This window comes from Lepisma saccharinum, chromosome 1 (genome assembly GCF_977018435.1).
Source record: "Lepisma saccharinum chromosome 1, izLepSacc3.1, whole genome shotgun sequence".
Classification (NCBI taxonomy): Eukaryota; Metazoa; Arthropoda; class Insecta; order Zygentoma; family Lepismatidae; genus Lepisma; species Lepisma saccharinum.
The window spans coordinates 12827283-12851798 of record NC_139229.1 but is presented as its reverse complement, the minus strand read 5'-3'; the positions used below and the strand labels follow the sequence as shown (position 1 = coordinate 12851798).

The 24516-nt window shown below is 43.1% G+C and overlaps 2 protein-coding genes across 2 annotated transcripts; one reads left to right on the top strand and one right to left on the bottom strand.

Moving 5' to 3' along the window:
• Window positions 1-1597: 1597 nt before the first annotated feature.
• LOC145995120 (uncharacterized) lies at window positions 1598-2866 on the top strand. The gene has a single exon (XM_083131694.1). The coding sequence runs from the start codon at window positions 1598-1600 to the stop codon at window positions 2864-2866; it is 1269 nt and encodes a 422-aa protein (XP_082987820.1).
• An 11-nt stretch (window positions 2867-2877) lies between these two features.
• On the bottom strand, window positions 2878-23399 carry LOC145995054 (uncharacterized). Its single transcript, XM_083131607.1, has 3 exons — window positions 23293-23399; window positions 19891-21217; window positions 2878-2892 (listed from the first exon to the last, which is right to left on the bottom strand). Exons 2-3 carry the CDS (start codon window positions 21136-21138, stop codon window positions 2878-2880), a joined length of 1263 nt encoding a protein of 420 aa, XP_082987733.1. The 5' UTR covers window positions 21139-21217; window positions 23293-23399.
• Between the last annotated feature and the right edge of the window lie 1117 nt (window positions 23400-24516).

Here is a 24516-nt window from a genome sequence, read left to right as displayed (position 1 = left end):
TTTTGCGGATCTGTCTCTATTACATTACCTGATTCTAATATGATATCTTGATTCGTATCCGTGTTTCTACCTGTTATATGATTAACTATTTTCCAGAGTTCTGCAGTTTTATTTTCTGCACTATTCAACTTTTTATCTACATTCGACTGTTTGCAATGTTTTAGTGTTTTCTTGTAATTTTTGTTGAACTGTTTGTAATGATCTTTAAGGGTAGGGCTGTTTGCATATTTACTCTGTTTATGCAATGATCGTTTTAATTTGCTAAGATTTTTAATTTCCTTGGTTATCCATAGGCAATTGGTTTTGTTGTGAAATGTTCTTTTTTAATGGGAAAACATTCATTAAAATGGTATCTTATAGTATCAAAAAAATTTTCGAATATCTCGTTTACGTGTGCAGCCATATTGTTTATAAATTTTAGCGCCTTTCTGAATTTAGAAATATTCTTATCATTGTTTGTGGTTCTAACATATCTGAATTATACGCGTGGTTTATGTTTTCGCTTGTCTTCTATTACGTTTACCTTAATAAGCTGAGAATCATGGTCAGAAAAGCCTATGCAAGTTTCTACTGAATATTCATCAAGGTTTATATTGGTGAAAATATTATCTATTGTACGTTTTGTTTTGCTGGTGATTCTAGTTGGAGTTGTAATTGTATGAAATAGACCAAAAGAGTTCATTACATCCAGAAAGCTATTTTTTCTGCTGTGTCTTTAGATACATCGATGTTAAAATCTCCACAAACAACAATATTCTTTTTGGAACTTTTTGTTACGAGATCTAGTACTAATGTTAACTTGTTTAAGAATACATCCATATTACCATTAGGCGTTTTATATATTGATATTAAGCGTAAGTTGTAAATAGCTATTTCAATCGCTGAGCAGTCGCAGTCTTGTTCTATAGAGAACTCGACAGCTTGCTTTATTTCAAATAAGTTACTTTTAGGTTTATTCTGAATTAAAATTAAAGACCCACATCTTATTATATTTGGCCTACTGTAACTAGATGCAATGCATACATTATCAATATAATTAAAATTTGTTTAATTTTTTACTAGCCAGTGTTCAGTGCAACAGAAATACTAATTTCATTATTGTTTTTTTCTTCCTCGAAAAATATATCTATCTCTGACGCTTTTGATATCAACCCTTGAACGTTGCTGTGGAATATAGTGATAGTTTCTAATGTAAGGTCACTGCTCGAGGGATTCTTACCACCCCTTGGTTCCGATCTCCCACTCCACAGAACTCACTTGTTTCGGTTCCTCAGCTACATCCTGGAAGATAGACTAAACTACATTTTAACAAGGACCACCTCCCCATTCCAGGACCAGTCCCTTCCCATTATCCTCAGACTTACCATCTTGATCGATGTTTGTCTTTGGTTTTGCCCAGTTACTCCAGGCTAATGCCGAAATGGTACATTTTTCGTCCCCACTACTCTCATTGTTCTCTGTCTTTAACATTGTTTAAAAATTAATGTGACTGTTGTACCAAGAATAGAGCAAATCTCCAAAGTGATCATGTAATATGAGTCTGTGCATTGGTTGATGTTCCATACTTCAGCACCATTTACTAATTCTGAGTGAAAAAATGTCCACGAAGATCTCAGATAGCGACTTCCTGTCTTTACAAAGTGTTCAGGACATTGTAGAGCGCGCTTCTGGGGAATCACACCTGACAGTATTATCTTACAACGTTACCTTACCCGCGAATTTGCTTCTCAGAAATTCTGGCATTCTGTACGTTTCTGTGACGGACCACGACGAAATTTTCTACAACCTTTCCTTCACCATAAAAGTTTACCGCAAGTTCCAAAGAAGGAACGCCTCGCCAGCGAACACACGTCTGGCTGACTTGGACACGTGGTGCTACATTGTGGTGATCCCAGCACTGGAAGAATTCGAACACCGGTACTGCAGAGGCAGTAGCATGCTCTGCGAGTGTTACTACACGAGAATTTCACTCGAGGCCGACACGTTGGTGCTTGAAAATCTTGCGCTGCAGGGGTACAAGAAAGCTGATAGGTTGCTGGATCTGAATCACGTGATGCTTGTTGTCAAATCCTTGGCCAAGTTCCATGCTACCAGTTACGCCATGCAAAAGAAGATCGGGTTCGACTTCCAAAAACAGTTTCCGTTTTTCTTTCAGGATGAAGAGGTGGCGAATCGCAAGTTCTTCTATGCGAACATCGTTCTGCCCCATCTAATGAGTGTGTTGAGGAAGATCTTGGAAGGGTATGTCATCAGCGTAGATGATATTAAAAGGAAGTTGCTCTGCGTTTTTCAAAAATTTGTAAAGATATTGGAGAACATGAACAAGGTTTCTGATGGGTTCTGCGCTGTCCTTAATGGTAACTGCAGCCCAAATAACTTGATGTTCAGCTACGACGATGCAATTCCAGAAAGCGTGAAGATTTTGCATTTCCACAACGCCCTAGTGGGTCATCCGGCTGAGGAGTTGTCCTATTTCCTCTACATGTCCAGCAGCACAAGTCTAAGACGTCAGAAGTTGTCTTTCCTCTTGAAAACGTACTATGAAGCATTCTTCCGAATGTTCATCGTCTTCAAAACCAAGACCTGGGAGGAAGTAGACTTGGACGGGTTCGTTGAGGAGTACAGGAGGAAGTCCATGTGCGGTTTTGTCCTTGCGTTGGCTATGCTCCCGTTGGCTCACGCCAATCTAGATGATCTGCCCGGAGTGGGTGTTGCACATCAGAAAAGCCTGTTGCAGCTCAAAGACGCGTTCCAAAAGACGGCACTCTCGGATGAAGTCAAAGTACTGATGAGGGACATGATAATTGAGGTCCAGGAGACAGGCCTACTTGACTTGTGGTCATCACCTATATACACCTCTTTGTAAAGTACAACTGTCTAAGGTACTACCCACTAGTAAAGACCATTGAACCAAAATTATAAGATCGTAAATTTGTGACGTGAGATAAGGAGAACAATAAACATTTGAACCACAATGATTTTGTTCATCATTGTTCCTCCGCTTCTAGGCCAGAAACAAAGTTGCTGTTTGTACTCGAGGAACAAGGTTTCACAGATTTTTGAAGATACCCATCCCATTTTCTTTAAACACTCCATTAAACATAATTTCTAACACGAGTGGAGTGAAGCTACCTTCAGTGAGTGACAAGTAGTTATTAATATTCCTGAACTGCTCAAAGCAGGAATTTCTCTTCTGACCATTCTTGTACATGAATCTGGAATCCAAGTGTGTGTGTGTGTGTTATATGTATGTCCAAAACTTTGCGTTAGAGCGAGATTATTCCCGTAGATCCTCTTGTTGTTCTACATTTGCAGCTTGAGATTAAGTAACAATTCCCGAAGCCATCAATCAACAAGCGAGACGATGACGTCATCTGAACTCAGTACCTATCGCCAAACATTTTGCTCACGCTCTCTCTTCACATGCCTGCTAGCTAGACCTGTAGACGTGCTCAAAGACAGTGGAGAATAAGCCATCTCAAGTGTACTCAAACAGCTGTGTGTATAACTGTCTTGTAGTTTAGCAGCAGCCTAAGAGATGTCTCTATATTAGGCGTTATTCCTTCATCGTTCTAATACATTACTAATAAGTCTAAGAATGGAAGAATGAATTCGCTCCAGCCTGGAAGTTCTGTTATTACAGCACCAGAGGCGAAGATATAGTACAAGCAATGCAAGCACTGCTTGCATAATTCGAATATCATTTAATGTACTTAATGTTCTAACCGTATTTAGTTTCCATCGCACTCGATTTCGCGAAAAAATGCGGCCGCAAACTCCCCCAGCAGCTCTGTAGCAAGCACCAGCCTCAATGCTTGCAGCCGTTCTGCGGGAAAATAAGGCCTCCGAAGGAGTCACATGGCGAAGCGTGAAATTCTGGTGGAACCCGTCCACAAAGCTTCTACAAAAAGCTGTGCTTTCCGAGTTTGCGTGATTCCCGAAAATAGCCGAGTTCAACCGAAAGCAGAAGGATTCATCTATGGGTACGTTGCCAGCAAAAACTAGTAACGAATATTTGTCTTCATGAACACGTAAACAAGATCGCAAATATAATAATAATAATTGTTAGTCATAAAATAACTAAAAGAAGTTATTATCACTGTTCTAAATTCCATATATATCATATTATATTACAAATTATTTTAGATTTCGCGAAATGTAAAACGCGTAAAAAAAGTTGACATTGGGAGTTGGGGCAGTGGAATTTCTGCACCCCCGTGAAGAGTTTTCTCAGGGAGGGAGGGAAGATTGGACGGACCTTGGTCCTGCACCCTGCTTCCTGGTCGGTCCAGCTCAAATTACGCCAGAAGTGTTGACCGCTACCAGTGTTTGCAACTGCCAAATTATTTACGCAGTAATTCAAGTGAGCTCTTTCACAAATTTTACAATCAATAAATTGACTGCTTTTGAATAAAACTTGGGGTGAAAATAAAGCTATCTGAGAAAGAACTATCTACTGATATTTGTACATGGCATAGAAGTAAATCGTATACATTCTGCATATTATGAGCACAAGAATATGTTTTAATGATTGATTGATTGATTTGTTGTTTTAAGTCCACTTTATGCACAGTAAGGCTAATCGGGACTGGACCTACAGTTTAAAATGGGATCTGAAACACTTGTGCCTCCACCGGGTATCGAACCCTGAACCCCTTGATTACAAGGCGACGACACTACCACTGCGCCATCGGGGAGGCCCGAATATGTTTTAAGTTCTATTATTATGACGCAAGTGGTGTTCCCAGGGTCTTTTTATGGTCCCCATTTTGTCATCTTTTCCTTCCTTTGACGTTTTTTCTTAGATATACTGGGCCAAAAGGGGGTTATGTCTACCATCCACCCCCCCCTTCGCCCCGGGCACGCCATTGAATGACACTTTATTACTTAAATATTAATGTACATACTCGTTCTGCTGAAATGATTCTGATTCCTCCGCGTGATTTTTATCTCCAAACTGATATATCTTTCCTTCGTGACGGATAAAATTAAGGAAATAGGTTGGTATCACTTTCTGTTGTTTCAGAGATTTTCAAAGTGATCTTGTGTGGATGCTTGCATTTGCAGTTGTGGAAAGCGCGTGGGATAGTGTGAGTGTTTGTTGCTTCGTGTTTTGTGCTGTGAATTTATCGGAATGAACGCGTATTTAGGAACGGTTGATGTGAAGTGCGGGTGTATTATTGAGCAATTGAAAATTGCTTCGTTTAGCTCGAGAGAGATAAGTGTTAAAATGAAAATCGTGGAAGGGGGTCGACCAACACCAAGAGTTTGAAATTTATTGTGGTGAGTACATCGTCTATGCATGTGTTTCTTTGCTTTGAAATGAATTTTTTATTGTTTGTGTTTAACTTTTTATTTAGTGTTTAAGTTACTCCAATGCGGTTTTTAGGGTGCCCAAAAATACTAAATTACATCATGCAGCGTAAAATAAACAAATGATTCCCATTTTTTTTATCTAAATCGGTTTGGTCACCGTTTGACCATATTAAATAATAATGAACAAATAAAGGTACTAATAAGTAAGTAAGAAATTCCGTCTCCCTTTAGTCGTATGCGGAAAGTTCGCATATGCAAAACGTTTAATATCATATGAATAACGTTACCTGGATTTTTTTTAAAAAGTAAATGTGACGTTTGCGGATCATATGGTTTATTTTTAGTACAGTCACTTTATTACGATATTTTGACAAATCCAGCGACTGGGTAAATGAGGCTATAAACCTTGAATCTTTCCCCTCGGCATGTCGTTGTACTACATGTTTTGTTGTACTGAAACATTGCTTGCCTCCTTCGTAAAACTACGCTTCGCTACTTTACAGCACATTGGTCTCGAACTGTTTTGAAACAAATTTAAGCACAATTTAGTAAAACGTAAAATCTGCCGTACCTATTGCGCGGTTGTCCTTTTGCAGTCGTGAACAGACTCCCTCGTAGCCGCCATTTTGGAGAACAATGAATCAGTCATTCACATTTAAAAGGTTACAACGAATCAAAGGCAGCCTCTCGCGTATTGCTTGGAAGTAGTTTGGCACTAGACCAGAGATGGTAGCACTGCACATGTGATACGATTCGATATTTGATCATCGAGGTGTCTTGTTCCTTCCACCGTCTTAGGTCGTGGTTTACGTGGTGGGATTTCAGAACCTGGTAAATTAATGAACAGACCGTAGCAGTATATTTGAAACAAGACTTGTAATTTAACTCTCCCAAATTTGACGGTAATGCTTCAAGCTTTCAGCACCAATTCAGCTTCTGCAGTGGCTGTATAATTCTCGACACATGGCTAGACATTTTGTAAAAAAAATACTTAATTCTATACAAGGACGTGGAGAGACGAAACCACCAGACTGCATTTCGAGAGGTTTCAGCCGGTGAAGTGTCTTCGCAGTGAATCCTAGTTAATTCCACGTCGCTGATCCCTTCCATTTAGAAAGCGGAAAGCGGCAAGGGGGCATTATCTCCCCCTCGGGAACTTCTAGCTGTTTCGCTTTAGTTCTAGGCTTCCCGTCGAAGAGCGAGTAATCAAAGGGTTTATTAGCCGAAAGAAGCGAAGCCGAAGAGCAGACTAGTTGCCTAGTTGTGATAAACTGAGGAGAATTATGAGATTTGCCTTGCTTTCTGGACGGTGCTGATGCTGATGCTTTCCCAAGACATGGGAAAACTTTTTGGGAGGAGGTGGTATGCAGTCCGTTTTAAAACATGCGGATTATTATTACTATTATAGTAGAGTAGTGGGCCGGGTTCTACGCCCGAAAATGAGGTATAGTGAGGTACACAGTGTTGCCAACCTCTTACTCGAAAAAATAACCAAGGTTTTTCTTTTTCGGTCTAACCTAACCTCAAACAAGGAGCTGGCAACCTTGCTTGAGGCTTTTCTCGCAGTGTTGCCAGCTGGGGCTCGGTGGGGCTCAGTGCCAACCTCTTACTCGAAAAGTTACCAAGGTTTTTATTTCTTGGGCTAATCTAACCTAACGCGAGGAGCTGGCAATCTTGCTTGAGGCTTTTCTCGCAGTGTTGCCAGCTGGGGCTCGGTGGGGCTCGCAGTGTTGCCAACCTCTTACTCGAAAAAATGACCAAGGTTTTTATCTTGGTCTAACCTAACCTCAAGCAAGGAGCTGGCAATACTGCTTGAGGCTTGTCTTGCAGTGTTGCCAATATTTTACTCGAAAAGTTACCAAGGTTTTTATTTTGGTCTAACCTAACCTAAGGCAAGGAGCTGGCAATCTTGCTTGAGGCTTGAGGCTTGCTTTAATTAATTGCATAAATCAAGGTTGCCAACCTACTGGTATTTCTACCATGGTTTTTTTACAAAAAAAAGAGAGAGGGGGAAGAGTTAAACAACCGACAATGCTGCCAACACCTACCTATAGTTTTTCTTACTTGATAAGGGTTTAGCCAATTTATACACTGGCGTAACATACACACACTGTGCAATAGAGCCGGCAACAAATATATACTGCCGTAAAAGAGAGATGGCAACACAGTATGTGTGTGCGTGTGTGCGTGTATAATATGTAGCATTATTAACTAGAGTGTGTTGGCAACCTACCTGCAATTAAAAAAAAACTAGAGACGTCAATGTTGCCGTAAGATAAAGAGGGAGACTAAGCTGGCAACAGTGGTGAGCGAATATGCCTTATTTCCAAGTTCTGGGCGTCAATGTATATCGGGATTTTTGTAAAAATCTTATCGCGGGAACGATGTGCTGCACATGCATATGCGCGCACCTGTATTGTGACGCAAACAAACAAATAAATAATTGTTGTTTTTTAGGATTCCTGGCCCCTAACCCCGCCAGGGTGCGTGGTGCCCAACCCAAAAAGGTTCTAACGGCTGCGACTCTAGATAGTCGCACCTCTGTAGGGTTTCACGTGTTTTTTTTTTTCCCCCCAAACTTCCATGAAACCCTACAGAGGACCTCCGTAATGCATGCAACGTGTACTAACGACTCTAGTGTTATTTTGATGTTGTAATATTTTTGGATATAGAGTTTTATTGTGAGATATAGATAAAAATAATTATGTTTATTATAATATTTTTTTTGATGAAGATGGATAATGTATGTGTGTGTGTTACAAATAAAGTTGCATGCTTTTTTCTAGTGTGTGTGTATGTGTTTTTGATGTTTCGACAGCATCTGAAACGATAAAAAAGAATTTTATTGTTAATTTTCTCGTGTAAAAAAAAAACAACAACAAATTTTTTTTGTGCAAATTTTCTGATTGTCTCTCGTGCTATAGTGCAAAAAAGATATTGTAACTGATAACTAATGAAATAGACATTTGTAACTGATCTGAACTAGTGAAATTTTCGTATTGTGCCATTGAAACTGATTGTGCTAGTACAAAAATTTCTTATTGTGCAAGAAAAAAATGTAAAAAACTTGTTAAAACTGCTCTGTGACCCTCTCGTTCTTCACGTCGTGGACGAAGGACTTCTCTGCAATCAGGATAACGCTGCATACGGTGTCCTCGGGCAGCGCGTCGTGGAACTCGCAGACGACCTTGATGTTGGTTCGATCGTTGACCACCACCTGCTTCCTCTTCGTGGTATTGATGACGAACATGGGTCTGCGGGTTTTGAATTCGCTGGGCGTGTAGTACATGTCCATGCTTCCCTCGGTCACGCGTTTGAAAGAGGTGTAAGCTTCGTAAAGTTTGAGGTAATCGTCTTTGGTCATGTCGAGGTTGTAATTCTCGCGCGGGAACACTTCGTTTCTGCCATTCTTCAGATAAACATTCTTGATCTTGCAGTCGTCGAACATGCTGGAATTTTTTTCCTGGTTGTTATCGCGCCCGGTCTGAAAGAGCACGACGACGAAATCTGGCATGTCGAACTGTATGTTGTTGAACTGCGTCGTCACGTCGAATTCCATGTGACTTCCCGACGCCATCTTCTGCACGCACTGGTAACCGTGAAAGTGAATCGGTACCTGCGGACTCTTCAAGATCTCCGCTTTGTACTTGAGGGCGTAGTTTGTTTCGTATTCTACGATCGGCATTCTCAATTCCATGCTCCGGATGACGCACTTGGCCGCTTCAGGTAATGTGTTGGCTATCGGCGTGCCGTCGGCGTTCAAGTTGGTGTATCGCATCAGTGCGTCGTTGTCGTTGGCCGCTCTTCGAAACGTGACGCGCAATCCTCCCTTCCACATGATCTCCTTGTAGTCCGAGAAGAATCCCGGCAGCAGACGCATGGGAAAAAGCACCGTGTGACTTTTAGTCGATATTTTGGTCCCCGCTTCGAATCCTCCCGCCTGGTAGTATGCTGCGTCTGTTTTGGATAATTTCAATGTTCCCACTGCCGTCGACGTGATGCCTGGATAATCTATTCTGTCTATGACGGTGTTGTGTTTCCTCACCTCCACCTGCGAGAACAGGTGAGGCACGAAGTTGTCCACGAGTATCAAATTTGCATTGGGCGGAAACGCATCTCCGTTTTCCTTCTTCACCACGTCGAATTGAAGGTAGAGGTCCGCTCTGTGAGGATGAACGAACCCATCGCCTACGTCCACGTCGTATTCGATCTCCCTGTTTGCTTCGTTGAGATTGGCGAACGTGCGACGGTTGGGAGGGAAAGATTGCAATTCGTAACTTTCGATTTGCTCCATTTTCACTATGTGTGTTATTTATTATACGTTGATCTCCACGATGGCCGTCGTAGTGGCACCTGCGAAATCCACCACGTCTCCTTTCTCGTTTGTCACCACCAACTCTATGTCGTCTATGCGGTTGCGGCATACTGGAAAATAGATCGGCGAAGAGGGTGTGTAGATGATCGGTTCCATGAATTCGGAACTGGGTTTGAACGTAGCTATGATTCCTGTCTGCTTGTGACTTCCCAGCAGCTCCCCGTCCGAGGATTTCGTGATCATGCCTTCCGCCACGTTGCAGTGAACGTTCAGAGTTTCGATGGCTAGAAATTTAGGAATATTGACTGCCGTGTGCTTGATGCCAGCTTCGAGTTTGGTGTTGTTCTCGAAACCTAGAAGTTCTCCTATGGTGCCCAGGTCCACGGTCTCCGTTGCCGATACGATTTCCACTCTGTGCGTGACCGAATTTTGAGAAAGGTACGTGCCTTTGGGTAACTGAGCTTGCAAAGTGGAAAGATTGTATTGACCTGGCGTGACGACAATGTGCTCGCTTCCGACGCTAATTTTGTTGTTGTGCTGCGTGACGTTAGGTATGAGGTACATGCTGTAGAATGCACGCAGAGCCACGGATTTAGGATAGACGATGTCGTCGTGCAGCGTGAGTTTCAAGATTGAAGATTCGCTCGTGAGATGGAACACGCCCATCGTATTTAAGATTCCACAATGCTTTCTGAAAATGTTCCACCGACGGGTTATTTATTTTAGACATGTATGCGAGAACAGAAAGGCATAGGTGGCCGCAGTTAACATCGGTGAAACCCTGGATGCGTTTGTCATTGTAGTAGAGGTTGGCAACACTGAGATACTTCACCAACCTGGCAGGTGGTGTGCCACCGAACGAATCGAAAACAAATGCATTGTTATCGTCAATTTTGAGGTAGCATATCCAATGTGTACCAGGATTTTTGTAACTGTCCAGGTTGACCACGCCATACTCCTTTTTCTTCACAGCAGAGGGTAGAGAATCGGACATGAAAACACCCCTGAAGTTTTTTATTCCCAACAGTTCGATCAGAGATTCAATATCGAAGTTGGACAGGGCTTCTTCTTTTTTTTATATTTCTTCAAAGCATCGAGGTTGCTTTTTTGTTTTTTGGTTATACCTTTCCCCTTCTTCTCCATAGCCAGGTTGTGACGTTTCTGTTCTTCCAACTCGGCTTTGTTCTTCTTCGAGTCGATGACGGTTTTCGCGATGGCGGCACTTCCGCCGGCCAAACTTCCAACAGCCCCCAATGCTGCCAGGATGGCTGGGATGCTGAATATGAAACCTCCGATTTTTTGCTGTTTCCGCGAACGCTGCAAGCGTCTCAATTGAGGTGTGCTGAGAAGTAATTTCATTCCGTGTCCTTTCATCAAGCAAGAACGTTTCTTCTCGCGTTGTTTTTTGGTGAGTAAACCATCGAGGGTACCTAGATTTTTCAGATTGGAGTATGGTATCTGGTACACGACACCTTTGGGCTTCATGTTGATGCTCTATATGTTATCTTCACGGTATGTTATTTATATATATGTTTTGAGATTTTTTTTGTTTTGTGTAATTTTTTTCGGTATGTTATTTATATATAAATGTTCTGAGATTTTTTTGTTCCGTGTAATTTTTTTTTTTCAAGGATATACTCCGCGCAGAGCTGTTACACAAATTCTATTACGTGCTTTGTTTTCTTACCAAGAAGTTCCTTTGTACCCTTGTACACGATTTGAGTTTTGTTCTCGATTAAAATAGCTAGCTTCTCGTCGGATAACATGTTAGCGTATCGATCTGGTAAAAATAGACTGTATTGTGCGTTGAGCAACAAACGCGCCTTGGGACCATACTGGGTAGAAACAATTGAACCGGAAGTTATCGTGTAAGGTTTGTCCACTTCTAATTCCTGAATTTTTACATACTCTACTGACAAATTTAGCATTTGTTTTAATGCTTGAAAGTCACTCATTTTTTCAGTCGTCATATTGAAGAGAAATTTTCAGTGTGTGTGTTATTTATATATCAAGTTTTCGACAGAGGAAAAAAGTTCGTGCTTCGGAAAACACGATGATGTGCGTGATAATATCTTCCGTCTCTTGTTTAGATCTACGCCAATCATCCGTGTATTGTCTTCTTCCCTGCCTCGCCTCGTGCAGTTCGTCCATCCTCTCGTTTAATTTTTCCCCTGCAGCCGAAAGAAGAGTGTCGAGATCACCGCACCTCATGCCACTGATCTCCCGAAGATAATCCTTAACAGCCATTTCACAAGGGATGCGAAATTCCGGCGTTGATCTCGCTATGATTAAAAGTTTATTAACATCTCCGTTTACTGCGTGTTTAAAAATTTTACACAACAGTTCGTGTGGCAAGACGGTTATACCAGACATGATGTGTTTTTTTTTTTTTTTACTGTATGTTATTTATATACCCCACCCAAGTTTTTGTTTTGTGTTCATGGCGATGGTGGTGCCCAGTGCTGCAACTCTTTCTCCCAGCGAAGCGTCTCTGCTGACGAATCTTTCGAAAGCTGCGTGCTCTAACTTTCTGTCTGCTTCGTGACGTGCATCCAGTTCGGTGCGAGTGGTGTTGTAAGCGATGTCGTGATCTTTGCATGCGGCGTCCAACGGATTCACACCCCTGTCTCCTCTCTTCAATCTTTTCTCGAGTTTGGTACCTGGTCCGCAGTACTGGTAGCCGGGTAAATGCATCTCGAAAGGTAACTTGTTGATGATGTCGTTCACGAGTCCCTTTCCTTCGGCCATGTTCCAGAATCTCGGAGGCAGCGTGTTGATAATTTTAATGAGGTAACCTATGCCCTTGTCGTCGTTCACGATGAAGTTGGAAAGTTTTGTGCTGATCATGTCCACAATTCCTACCTTCTCGTTGTAGAAATTACGATTGCCTGCAGTCTCCTCTCCTGCAATAACCAACAACCTGTCTATGAGCTTGCGCACGTCGTCCACCCAAACGAATTCTTTGGGCAGGGTGTTGTAGAGTTTGACGCCGCTGCCTGTTTTCACCTGGTTCCATATCGGCTTGATGAGATTTCTGTACTTCTCGCCGCTGCTGGATTTGACCCTATTCTGCGAGGCGTCGTTGTTTTGGTATAAGGCATCCGTCATGATCAAAATTTCCTTGTAACTCTGGTAATCTTCGTCGGTGTAATCTTTCGGCTGCTTTTTGGCAACGAGTTCCCACAGTCCCACCGTACCCGGATACCTGTTCCAACTATCCTTCTCGCCTAAATTAACTTTAATGTCGTTGCCTTCGAAGGTAACTTTCGATTTTCCAATCTTCCAAACCACACCGCCGCCTTCGTTGCTCTCCATGCTCGGATACAATCCGAAAACTTCATCCTTGTCGAATTTCGCCGTGCTCAGGTAGTCTCGTGCCAAAGGTCCCAACTCGATCTTATCCAAAGACGACGACGTGCTACCTATGGCTCGACGTCGTGGCGGTACGTCTCTTAGTTCGAACGGCGTCGAAGGAATGCTCGAAATGGGCGTGGGTACGGTGTAATTTTTAGCTGCAAGTGGTACGAGTTCGTTGATCAAATTTTTATTTTGTTCCGTGACACCTTTAATTTCTTTACCTAGATCGCCGATGGCGTCGATCACAGGTTGATCTTGACGTTTCTTCTCTTCGTAGAATCCGCGATTCTCGGATTTCCAACCTTTGAAGCGTTTCGCGAGGTAATCGCGAAGCTTGAGATTTTCGTCTTCGATTTTTCGTTTCGTCATAGCGTTATTTATACTCATCGTTTCTCACAACGTTGCAACGTTTAGAAAGTCGTTGATTTTGTTTCTGTATTTTCCCTCGTTAGGTTTTCTCGTCATGTCGATCGTCGCGAATCCGAAATCGTCACTGTTCCAACAGTGGGAGCAGCAGCGTTCCGAAAATTGATTGTAGTTCATGTCTCCGCCTACGTAGTCATCGTACGCGTGCTTGAGGTTGGTGTGATCTTGACGAAACAAACATATGAAATTAGCGTTGTCGCGTACTAACTGTTTTGGAATTTTGGAAAACGTTTGAGCTAGGAAGAAGCAATCTATTCCTTTGTGACGACCTTGCGTGAAAAAATTGCGAATTTCATTTTGATTTTCCAGGATGACATCGTCGAACACAACGACTGAATTTTCACGACAATCGTGGAGTGGTTTTATTTCCGAAGAGAACGTTGCAATGTCCAGACCATCGTACAGTTTTATCAGTTGCTGGTATTTCGCTTGTTCGAGACTTTTCGAAAATACGTAGAGGTGCCTGTTCTTCCAATCTAACCAATTCGGTGCGAGGAGAAAATTGTCCACGAGCAGTGTTGTTTTCCCACACTCTGAAGGACCTACGATCAGACAGCGGATGCTGTCGGGAAGCAACTCACCGTTCTTTTTTTTCGTTTGACTTTCCGAATCCGGTAGACGCTTCACCACGTTCCACGTACTCACAAGATCACTTCGTTCGCGTCGATCCAACTTTTTTCCGGAAGTCCCAGCCATTTGACAAACAGTTTGTCGCCTTTCCTACGCAATACTTTCTCGATGAGGTACGTGTCGGGATGTTTTGTTTTAGAGAGTTCCTCTTCGTAAAATCTTCCTTTCAAAATCTCGCCGCTACTATCTTTTATTATATACGTGTGTCGGTTTCCGGGTAAAACTCGAACCACCGTAAAAAGTTCCGTGCTCCAATTTTTTGTGAATCCCTTCTCGAAGGTGCGTTTGAATTTGCTGATCCTCACCTGGTCTCCAATTTTGAATTTTGATTTTTTGGTAGTCGTGGGAGTGTACTTTGGACAGTAAACTGTAGAAATTAAACGCTGCTCGTCAGATTTCGTAACGTCAGCTGGCTTCATGCCTATCGTTCTGTGTACCGTATTATTATAGGTGTCGACGAGTTCCGGCAGTATGTCGACCCATTTGTAATTTCCTCGAAGCGTGAATCGTTTCCACATGTGTGTTTTCAAGGTTCGATTAAATCTTTCCACGATGCTGGCTTTGATGTGACTGAAGGTCGAATAATGTCGAATGTCATGTTTTTGAATAAACTTTTGGAATACGGCATTGTAAAATTCCTTCCCCCTGTCCGTTTGCAAAAACCGAGGCCGTCTGTCGCTTTCGCGAAAAATTGTCTTGAATGCTTCCGTGACGCATGTCCCCGTTTTGGCTTTCAAAGGTAGAGCCCATGCGAATTTCGAAAACGTGTCTATGACGGTGAGGAGGTACTTGTTGCCCTTGTTCAATTTATGCACATTTTTCAAATTGCCGCTACTCATCTCCACGAGGTCACTTTGCCAGAGGTCATCGATTCCCTTGGTTACCACCGCCAAACGTTCGTAGTTGCGACGTGCAGGTTTATGCAATTCTTCGACGATGGCTTGCCTAGACATTTTTAGAGATTACGTTTGAAGAGAAGCACCAGCGTGATGGGATTCAAAGAGGGTGGCACTTCGCTCGTGTTTTGAACGATCAGCTTATCGCCGGCACTCACGTCAAAAACGGTAAGATCTTCGTCTTCGTGTATTTCATATATGTTGCGCGTTTCGTTCCAACGTGCCAGAGGAATGTTTCCTGCTTTCTGGACACCACGATTCGATATCAAGGTCATGGTGGGAACGCTAGCTTTTCTGCCGTGAGACCAGTACGAAAATTCATTTATCTGAATCGTGCCATCGAGGAGAAACTTGTAGTACGGATGATAAGGATGTAACATGTACAGTTTGTTACCTTCGACGAACGTGGAGATTCTCTGTTGATTGGGTACGCTGTTGATTTCGATGGCTTGCAGAGAATGCAGTTTAGCGAATTTAGTATCGACGCTAACAAGGTTGCTGTGAAGCTGTCCCAGTGTATTTTGTACGGGCAACAAATGTTCGACGATGGTATCCGTTACTGTAGAAAATGACGGCTTGATTTTCACTTCCACGTTCAACTGCTTGAAGTTTTCGTTGAGTTCTTGTAATTTGGCACCGAAAGAGGCCAGCGTCGATTCCTGCGTGGATTCCAACACTCCAACTTGATCTCTGATGTTGACGACGATACTCTGAAGGTTCTCGACTTGATTCAATTTCGAACTTTTCTCGGTGAGATCGTTCACGATGCTTCGCATCTCGGTAAACTGCGTGTGAAGGTCGGCGACGCTCTGCGAAGTGGGCAGCGTCGACACCAGCGAAGCAAGTTCGTCTCGAATCTGTTCCACGTTCGCCGTTTCCGTTTCTAGTCGTTTCAGCATACGTGATATGCTCCTTTTCAAAGCGTGTAATTCTTTTGAGGTGGGGAGATTGGCCACCCTACTCTCGAGATCGCTCAATGAACTTTTGATGTCGCTCGAATCGGATAGTGCCGTCACCGCCGTTTTCAATTTTTCCAAATCTTCGCTCGAAGGTACGCTCGTCCGTAACGATTCCAAGTCATTCTGTATGTTGTCCAGTACGTGATGAAAATGAGCAAGGTTTGATTCGACGTTCAAATTTTCTAAATATTCGATCTTCTGCTGAACCGTGCTCAACGTGTCTTGTATGCTCGTCAACGCGTTTGCTTCAGCGTGAATATTTTTAATTTCTTCGTTGATCAACTCCAGAGATGCCTGAAGCGTAGCGATGGTGGTTTGAATGTGTTCGAAATCTTGATAAGCCTCCAATTGAATTTTTATGTTCGCGACGCTTTTGCCGATGACTTGCAGTTCGTCTGACGATGGTAGGTTCGTCATGGTATCTTCCAAAGTCTGTAACTTGGATTTAATTTCTTCCAACGTGCTGGCGAATTCTTCTTGTAATTTGGAAACAACAACATGCAAGCGTTCTACATCAATATCCTTCACGACGGTTTGAAGTTCAGAGAAATTCTTTTCGATTGCCGAAGTTCGTTCTTCGATTTCGAGTTTCAATTTTTCCAAATCTTCATTTTTCGATTGAAATTGCTGCAATTTGGCCAAATCATTTTGAAGCTTATCCACGCTCAACTGTATATTTTGAACGTTGTCGTAAGAAGGTACGTCGACATAATTTTTTATGAGCGTTTTCAGTTCGGAATCGATTTTCAGAATGGGGTCGAGACATTGCGTTTGGAGCGTAGCGATCTCGGACTCTAAACTTTTGTTTAAGGTCTCCTGCAAAGCAATCAAATCGCTCCTCAACTTTTTAATTCGGACGTCCAACATGAGAATCTCTTCTGCGTGGTCTACACGCTTGGTGTTGCCGAAAATATCGTTAGGCATTTTGGTTAACGGTTATTTATAATAGGATAGACGATTCGTAATTCTACGAAGAGAGGAATAAGTTTGTCGTAATCTCCTAGGAGTTCCACGTATAAACAATCTCCTGCAGAAACATCGTACGTAATGTTAGAAAGCATCTTGTCGTGCTTGATTCGAAAAATGTTCTTGCCGGTAGATATTTTGATTTCGCCTACGTTTTCCGGATTCACGGTAATTTGAAGTTTTCCATCGATCGGAATTTTGTAAAAATGTAAATTGTTGTTAAAGACATAAAACATCTTGCCTACATCGTCATCCAATTTCGTCCAAATGCTATTAAGGTGAACAATCAGTAGACCGTTGAGTTTAGTTAACATGGAAGGTAGAAATTCATGATCTGTCGTCGCGCGGTGTACAGTCTCCATGTTGGTTTGTTTTCGGAAACCAAAGAGATTCATAGGTATGCTGGTTATTTAAAATACGGTCAAAGTTTTTTTTGTAATGACAGTCAGTGTTTTTTTTTGTAATAACTAACAAAATGATTTTTTTTGTTTTTTTTGTTTTTGTTTTATGAATCTTCTGTTGAAGATGGGCATATGTTGCAGGTTTTGCTTTCTGCTAAGCGATAGTGCCCCCACGGCAGTGTGTGGATTCCACATTGGAGAACACACCTCTTGTCGTCGTTGGGATCCAGGGCAATCTTCCTCACTTTGTTGGTGGTCAACACATGGTCGACGCTCTGGATGCGCTGTTCTGCTCTTAGAACCGACGACCTGGTCTTGAGGCAATCCACGAAGTCCTCGAATGTGAGATGCTCCCGAACCACCTGTCTGCCGACACCCTTGGCCTTCTTGGTAACGCTACCCTCGGCTTTGATGGTATAGGCCTTGGCGCGAAGACCTGCAAACTCGAGAATCACATCTCCGTCCTTCTCATCTTTGAGTTTGCCAGGCACCTTCTTGTTGCGGGCCAGGATACCGCTCTGGTTCGGTTGGGGATAGCCTGACGTGTCAAAGAGGTTAACCAAAGATGGAACTGTGGCTATATCCCCGTATGCGTCGGCTGTGTGAACGTGGTACACCAAGCTGTCCGTGTCCGTGTAGAGAAGCGAGATGTTGTGGCCGTAGTGTGGACGTAATATGTCGTAGTATGTCTCGAACATGTGGAGCTTGCTCAGATCCAGAACCGTGGCTCCAACGTAGATGGGCTTGGTGAGTTTCACCACACCTTGCCTCATGTGAATCAGAGCCAGCTGCTCGTTATAGATTGTTCGAGACTTGAACAATGGACTCGCGACAAGCTGACGACATCGCTCTTTCCTCGTCACCAATTTTATGTCCACGCGATTCCGTACATTCTCCATGGTCTTGCCAAACACCGCATTATTCATGAGCTTGAAGAAATCCTTATCAAGCTCGGACGTGGCTGCGGTGCGGTGTTCAGTGTTAACTTCAATATATGGACGCAACCACGGAGAATGCTCGAACTTGAGGATACGGTGAACTGCGTGGACTGTGACCCCTTGCTGCATCAACCACCGGAGATTCTGGTAGTGAAGGACGTAATTCTTTTTGGGTTCGAAATCCATGACGAGCTTCTTCTGGTTGGAATCGGGTGGACACTTGAACTCGGGTGCAGGGGGAAGATCGCAGAACGAATCCTGCAGCTTCTCGGAGAACTCAAGGTCCACCTCGGCGAAGAACCCATGTTTCGAATCGTCGAAATCTTTAATGTTGAAGTTGGAAGGGTCAGCCCACTCGAACCCTCTAAAGGGGAGTGGCTGCATCATGGAGTGCCCATACAAGTTATTCACGTCCGTGTGCATGATGTAGCTGGACGGTTGGGTGGAGTCGTAGCCAGTAGCCATGTGATGGTTGTTGGCGTGCGAGTGTCGCTGCGACACCTGGACCATTCCACCCCGCACGGCACGTTCCACAAACAGCATCATGTCCACGTCCGAAAGAAGCTCCAGCTCAATTTTCGTCACCAGAAACATGGCTGACCATGCCAGTCCGGGGAGACTATAGAAGTAGGCGGGATCCAGGTGGTAGATGGTCTTCGCAGTTGCACGAAACGCCTGGATCACGTCGGCGAGGAGCGTCACATCAAGTCTGAGGTAGGCGTCGTGGTAGTCTCCGAGATTTTGGCAATCCAGCTCACACCACATGGACTGAGCATGGTTATAGTCATCCTCAGAGATGCCCGAGCCTCGCAGTTTGCTATAGAAGTTTGCTCGAGGAGGAAGCGACGTCTCCGCAAACTTGGTAGGGTCTGTGATGTATTCGTAGGGGTAGACCCCCTTACGCCTGAAGAGACCGGCGTCCAAGTTCGGAAAATTCGCAGAGGTGATAAGCATTTTCTCGTCGCTAAGCTTCCCCGCAAGAGCATCGAGGCTGGCTGGGAGAAACCTCAGGGAGTCGAGGAAGCGAAGTTCGACGGTAGAGTCGGATTCTGGGATTGGCACTCGTTTGCTCACACTGATGTAACGCTCCTCGTTCTGCGCCAGGACGTTGATTCGCTCGTTGTCGTACCCAAGATGCTTGATCAGGTGGTGAAAATCGTACCCCGAGCCGTTGTGAAAAAACACAGGGATGAAGCGCGGGTCCCGGGCCAAGCGGTTGCAATCGTTGCACCAAGGACCAACGTACCTACCGTTAAAGTGATCGTGGTGTCGGACTTTACAGTTGTTGGCGGTGTACTCCTTGACGCAGACAGGGCAAGCAATGGCCTCGTCGTGTCTACGTTGATCGTCGGGGGTCAGTGGGAGCATAGACTTGGGGGTCATCAGCACCTTCCCTATCTCGTTGGCTTCCACAACCATTTTCTCGAGGAAGTGTTTGGCAGCGTCGGGACCACGGTACACGTAGGGCTCGGGGGCGATGTGTTGGTCTCGTCGCACGACAACGTATGCAAAACTGGATGCCTCGTGGAGTTGGTAAGGGGTGGTGGAAGAAACTTCAGGATCGGGATCGCAAGTGGACAGGGGTTTGAGGAAGGCCTCGAAATCCGCGATGATGATGGCGGGGTGCTCTACCATGGCACCGTGCATGTGGAAACGTTCCACGGTGCCAGGTTCGGGCAAGTCTGCCAGCCCAGGTTCGTTGGCATTGCAGTAGAGCTTGTGGTTAGCAAGCTTCTCGGCAGCGATGTTGCGGCCTCTGATGCGCTGGTAATCCTGCCATTCTCGATTACGAAATTTAGACAAGCACCTGGGACAAACTTCTATGTGGGTTTTGTCTTTGCTCAGCTGGCTCGAAACAAGTCTAGAGAGAGAACGGATGAGGGTGTAGTGATGGTGAGTTTCATTCTTGATGAGCAGAAGGTGAATTTCCTGCGCACCGTCGTCGTCTACGTCGCTCACCCGAATGGGGTACACCACATTTTCGTCGATGAGGCCATAAACGTTGATGGCCAACCGAGGGTTGTGTGTACGGGCCTCAAACTTGCGAATGTCCGAAAGCGCCACCGGATAGTCGATCCCAGCAATGGCATCTTCCAGCTCTGGCTCATAGGGTAGGTAGTGGTTAACTCGGTATGGATGGTTTTTCCAGTCGACAGGGTGCAATGCTGCAAGCACAGACCAGAGAAAGCACTTGGCGTCACTGTTTTGAATGTTCAGGACGGCCTTTTTATCCTCAATCGCTTCTGGTAAGCGGACGTAGCTGGAGGCGGAGAGAGGCACAAACTTGGAAAGTTTGACGCGCAGCTCGTGAGGCTCACCACACAGCGAACCCCCCGAGCCCTTAGCTTCATGTTCTTCTTGCTTTGCCAGCAGCTCCTCGACAAACTTGTTGTAGATGTCCTCGAGGTTGTCGACATCCGCCAAATGCAGCGTCTTCGCCTTGGTGTTGTGGCAGAAGCTGTAAATTTCATCAGACGGCTTCTTGTACCAGCAACAAAGCGATGCGTAGAATTTGGTAGAGTGCGTTGCAAGCGCATCGCCGAGAATGGAAATAATTTGGGCTTGCACGTTCTCCAAAAAGCTACGCACGTCGCATGAGTCCTCCGAAGTAAAAGGAAAGTCTTCTAACAAATGCTGGAAAGCAGACTGGTTCGCTTTCGCCACATGCTTGACACGTTTGGCGGGTGGTGCATTGATGGTGGCTGCTTCTGCCTCTCTCTTGGTGGAGGTCGAAGGCTGTGCCCCAGATGTATTTTTGCTTAGACAAGTAAGCTTATGTTTCTTGGCATACGCAATCGTAATATGTTTATTGCATCCGGAACACAGTTCAGTGGCAGCCAAATGCTTGTCTGGCACGCAGGTGCGACAATGTCTTGCAAAATTTTTGCTTAATATAGTTTTTTTGCACACAGGGCAATTTTTCATGGAGCGCATTTTTTTTGGGTATGTTTATTTATATGTGATCTGTTGGTGGTAGAGTGTTGTCTTCCTCAAATATGTGTTTTAATCAACTCTATAAAAAAATAAAAAAAAAATATATAAGAAAAATATGATTGTAGATAGAAAAAACACAATAAATATTGTATGCATGTGTAATTCTATTTAGCTTATTTTTGCTAGACACGAATCTTCTTCAGATTTTATTGCCCACTAGTATATTTTTCTACCAATCTAGTAGAGGTGTGAAACTATGAAAATATACTTGTTTATATATATTTTTTTTGTTTTGGCTGATATAATAGCAAATATATATATAGTTATTTTGAAATTCTAAAACTTTCAGGTATACTTATTTTTATATGCAAACATACATCATAAAAAAATTACACAATCGTATTTTTTTTCCATACACATATTTTTTATTTTCAGAAAACAAAATTATTTTCGATCTTTATTTTTTTAAAAAATTTATTTGTGTTTATAGTATTTGTCGGGCAATAGCAGATAGAGCAAGAATCGTTTTCCTACAACCCATAGTTTATAAATTACAAAACATCTTAGAAATTACATCTTGAAATTTTAATCCAAAATAACTCAAAAACAGCAGGCACTAGTCATCATCCCTCCATTAGGTTGTAGAGTACTTCTAATTTTGTATCGAATACTATTAAAATTTTCGAAATAGGGTAAAAACTAAGCCAGCAAATCAAGTTTCTCAAAAAATAAAAAAAATTGTCTGTATTTCCGAAACTTGAGGGGGTGGAATTGATTTTATTTGCCAGTCGAATAGTTCTCGTCGAATCCTATCCAACAAACCTAAAATCATCATCCTAGCTCAATTAGGAGCCGAGAAAATCAATGTCTTGGAAAACATCTTAAGATTTTTGTCTTAAGAAAATTTTCTTGACAGACCGGAAGTAACATCTTGACAGACCGGAAGTCGACTTTCTTAAAGATTAAGATATTTGTCTTAAGACATTTTCCAAGACATTGATTTTCTCGGCTCCTATGGGGCCTAGAACCATGTAACTTTGGTCTATGCATATACCAGTACTTGTCCGACCCTGTGGCCGAGTGGTTAGGACATCGTGCTGCGATGCCAAGGGTCCCGGGTTCGAATCCCGTTTGGGTTTGGTTGTTTGTAAATATCCATTCATCAATTTCATCGTTCACCCCCATCTTCGCAAATTAGCCAAGAGGCACAAAACGCAAAATAAAATAAACTAAATCAATCAATCAATCAATTAATATACCAGTATTTTTCCTACATGTTCACTCACCTTACAACCCACCCGATCAAAAAAAAATACTCCCTGCACGCATACACACATGTATAAATTTAAAATATAGGTTCGATATTGAAACAAAAATATTATTTTTTTTTCCTCTTCTCCTCTCTCTGGCCAAGATTGCAAATAATTGCAGAAATAATAATACCATGATATTTTTTTAGACTGTAAGTCTAAATAAATAAGATTCGAATAACTATGTACTTCTACTAGCCTTTGCGATGGCGCAGCGGTAGCATTATAATCAAAAAATCTCGGCTTCGATACCCGCACAAGTAGTTCTTGAAACTGTAGGTCCAGTCCCGATTAGCCTTACTGTGCATAAAATAGACTTAAAACATCAAATCAATCAGTACTTCCAACAGCCTCTGCGATAGCACTGCAATAGCCTTGTAATCTCGGCTTCGATACCCGCACAAGTAGTTCTTGAAACTGTAGGTCCAGTCCCGATTAGCCTTACTGTGCATAAAATAGATTTAAAAAACAACAAAATCCAATCCAGAGTATCAACAAATTCAAAAAATAGAGTTTCCCCTGTACACTTGTATAATTTTAAACTCAAAGTTCGATATCCTGCAGAGGTGGTTCGGATCTCGCTGTAGGCTCAGTTTCGATTAGCCTTACTATGCATAAAATAGACTTAAAACAACAAAATCCAATCGAGAGTATCAACAAATTCAAAAAAAATAAAATTTCCCCTGTACACTTGTATAATTGTAAACTCCAAGTTCGATACCCAGTGGAAGTGGTTCGGATCCCACTGTAGACCCAGTTTCGATTAGCCTTACTGCGTAAATTTTAGTTTTATAGCTAGTCAAGCAACTTGTGTGCGTATAACTTATGCTGATATGGTACTCACCTGACAGACCAAACTAATTCGGCTTCTATTACACTTGATATTTACACTTGGTATAGCGTACACTTTTATGCGACTACCCAGTAGCAATACTCGACTGCAACTGATGTGCAAAGAATAGCAAAAAAGCAGGCAAAAGCCTTGGCATGTATCACACCCCCCCCCCCCCCGATTCACCAGACGTTGATTGATTAATACCCGAGTGCTTCTGGCGTGCCCAGCGAGCGAAACCAACACAATATCACCGGAAGGTCTACTCCACCCAGTTGCGGCCAGTTTTTTTGTGCGGGTGACCTTCCGGTGATATTGTGTTGGTTTCGCTGCTGGGCACGCCAGTGACGCAGAAAGCTCCAAAGGCAGCGATCCAAATTATGATGAGCGTGGGAACATGAGGCGATAATATCTGATTGTCTCCGCCGCCATTATTCCCACCGAGGTCACCCGCACAAAAAAACTGGCCGTAACTGGGTGGAGTAGACCTTCCGGTGGGGATAATGGCAAAGGAGATAATTAGATGCCGCCGCCTCACGTTCCCACGCTAACTCCTCTAGTTACTAGCAGTATTTTGCCAAATAACCAAAATATTACGACAACAATTAACCCACCCACTATTGCCGACACCACCACTACCATACAAAAAAAAAAAAACACGTGAAACCCTACAGAGGTGCGACTATCTAGAGTCGCAGCCGTTAGAACCTTTTTGGGTTGGGCACCACGCACCCTGGCGGGGTTAGGGGCCAGGAATCCTAAAAAACAACAATTATTTATTTGTTTGTTTGCGTCACAATACAGGTGCGCGCATATGCATGTGCAGCACATCGTTCCCGCGATAAGATTTTTACAAAAATCCCGATATACATTGACGCCCAGAACTTGGAAATAAGGCATATTCGCTCACCACTGTTGCCAGCTTAGTCTCCCTCTTTATCTTACGGCAACATTGACGTCTCTAGTTTTTTTTTAATTGCAGGTAGGTTGCCAACACACTCTAGTTAATAATGCTACATATTATACACGCACACACGCACACACATACTGTGTTGCCATCTCTCTTTTACGGCAGTATATATTTGTTGCCGGCTCTATTGCACAGTGTGTGTATGTTACGCCAGTGTATAAATTGGCTAAACCCTTATCAAGTAAGAAAAACTATAGGTAGGTGTTGGCAGCATTGTCGGTTGTTTCACTCTTCCCCCTCTCTCTTTTTTTTGTAAAAAAACCATG

What these genes read in the sequence shown, in the direction of transcription:
- LOC145995120 (XM_083131694.1), top strand. Translation starts at nt 1,598, where the DNA reads ATGTCCACGAAGATCTCAGATAGCGACTTCCTGTCTTTACAAAGTGTT.
- LOC145995054 (XM_083131607.1), bottom strand. Translation starts at nt 21,138, where the DNA reads ATGCGCTCCATGAAAAATTGCCCTGTGTGCAAAAAAACTATATTAAGC.